We start from the raw sequence: 649 nt of genomic DNA on the forward strand, positions 1-649 counted from the left end.
TGTCTCTGAAAACAAAGATATAAAAAGCAGCCGATGGATTAGTTTCTGTTTTTGTTCTGGAATGAAAATCAGTACAATTTCTGGTAATGGAAACAATACCTGCATCAGTTACATGAGCCTGTCGGTACCAGCGATTAGTTTCCTGGTATGAATAAAGCTTCATCCCCAGAGCAGTGTAGAACCAGAGAGAGAAGAACGCACCACCTGGTGGACAAAAACACAGAAACATCCCAGCAATGATACAACATCATTTTAGAGTACAATAAGCTAAACATTATAAAAGAATTTTGAGATTCAAACTACATTTGGTTCATGTTGACACAAGTGTGCCTGTAGGCTCGAAACGACAATATATTTATTAAAGGTTCCATACTGTAGAAAGTGAGATTTCCATTTTTATATATAAAGCAGGTTTAGGTGCTATATAAATACTGTATAAGTATCAAAACTCTCAATCCAATAAGAAATGCTTGTGTTCAGAAACTGTGAAACAGACAGACAAAGGCAAAGGAAGTTGAAATTCCAAATATTTACAGTGTGCTGCTTAGGTCAGAGAAGAGACTGCGCTCAAAACATATTGACATAACATAATGGTCAGGCCATTGGGTCTGCCCTCAGTTTGCAAAAGCTATTCAATTATCCATATAAC

At 36.5% G+C, this 649-nt stretch overlaps 1 protein-coding gene across 1 annotated transcript in view; it reads right to left on the bottom strand.

Annotated features, from left to right (window-relative positions):
- LOC118330297 (diacylglycerol O-acyltransferase 1-like) overlaps nucleotides 1-649 on the bottom strand; it is an 11,519-nt gene that overhangs the window by 5,925 nt on the left and 4,945 nt on the right. Inside the window, 1 exon segment of the mRNA XM_035664783.1 lies at nucleotides 94-204. Coding sequence (XP_035520676.1) covers nucleotides 94-204 — 111 coding nt within the window.

The sequence above is a fragment of the Morone saxatilis genome, unplaced genomic scaffold (genome assembly GCF_004916995.1).
Source record: "Morone saxatilis isolate NCDOM2014 unplaced genomic scaffold, NCSU_SB_2.0 Contig2, whole genome shotgun sequence".
Lineage (NCBI taxonomy): Eukaryota > Metazoa > Chordata > Actinopteri > Moronidae > Morone > Morone saxatilis.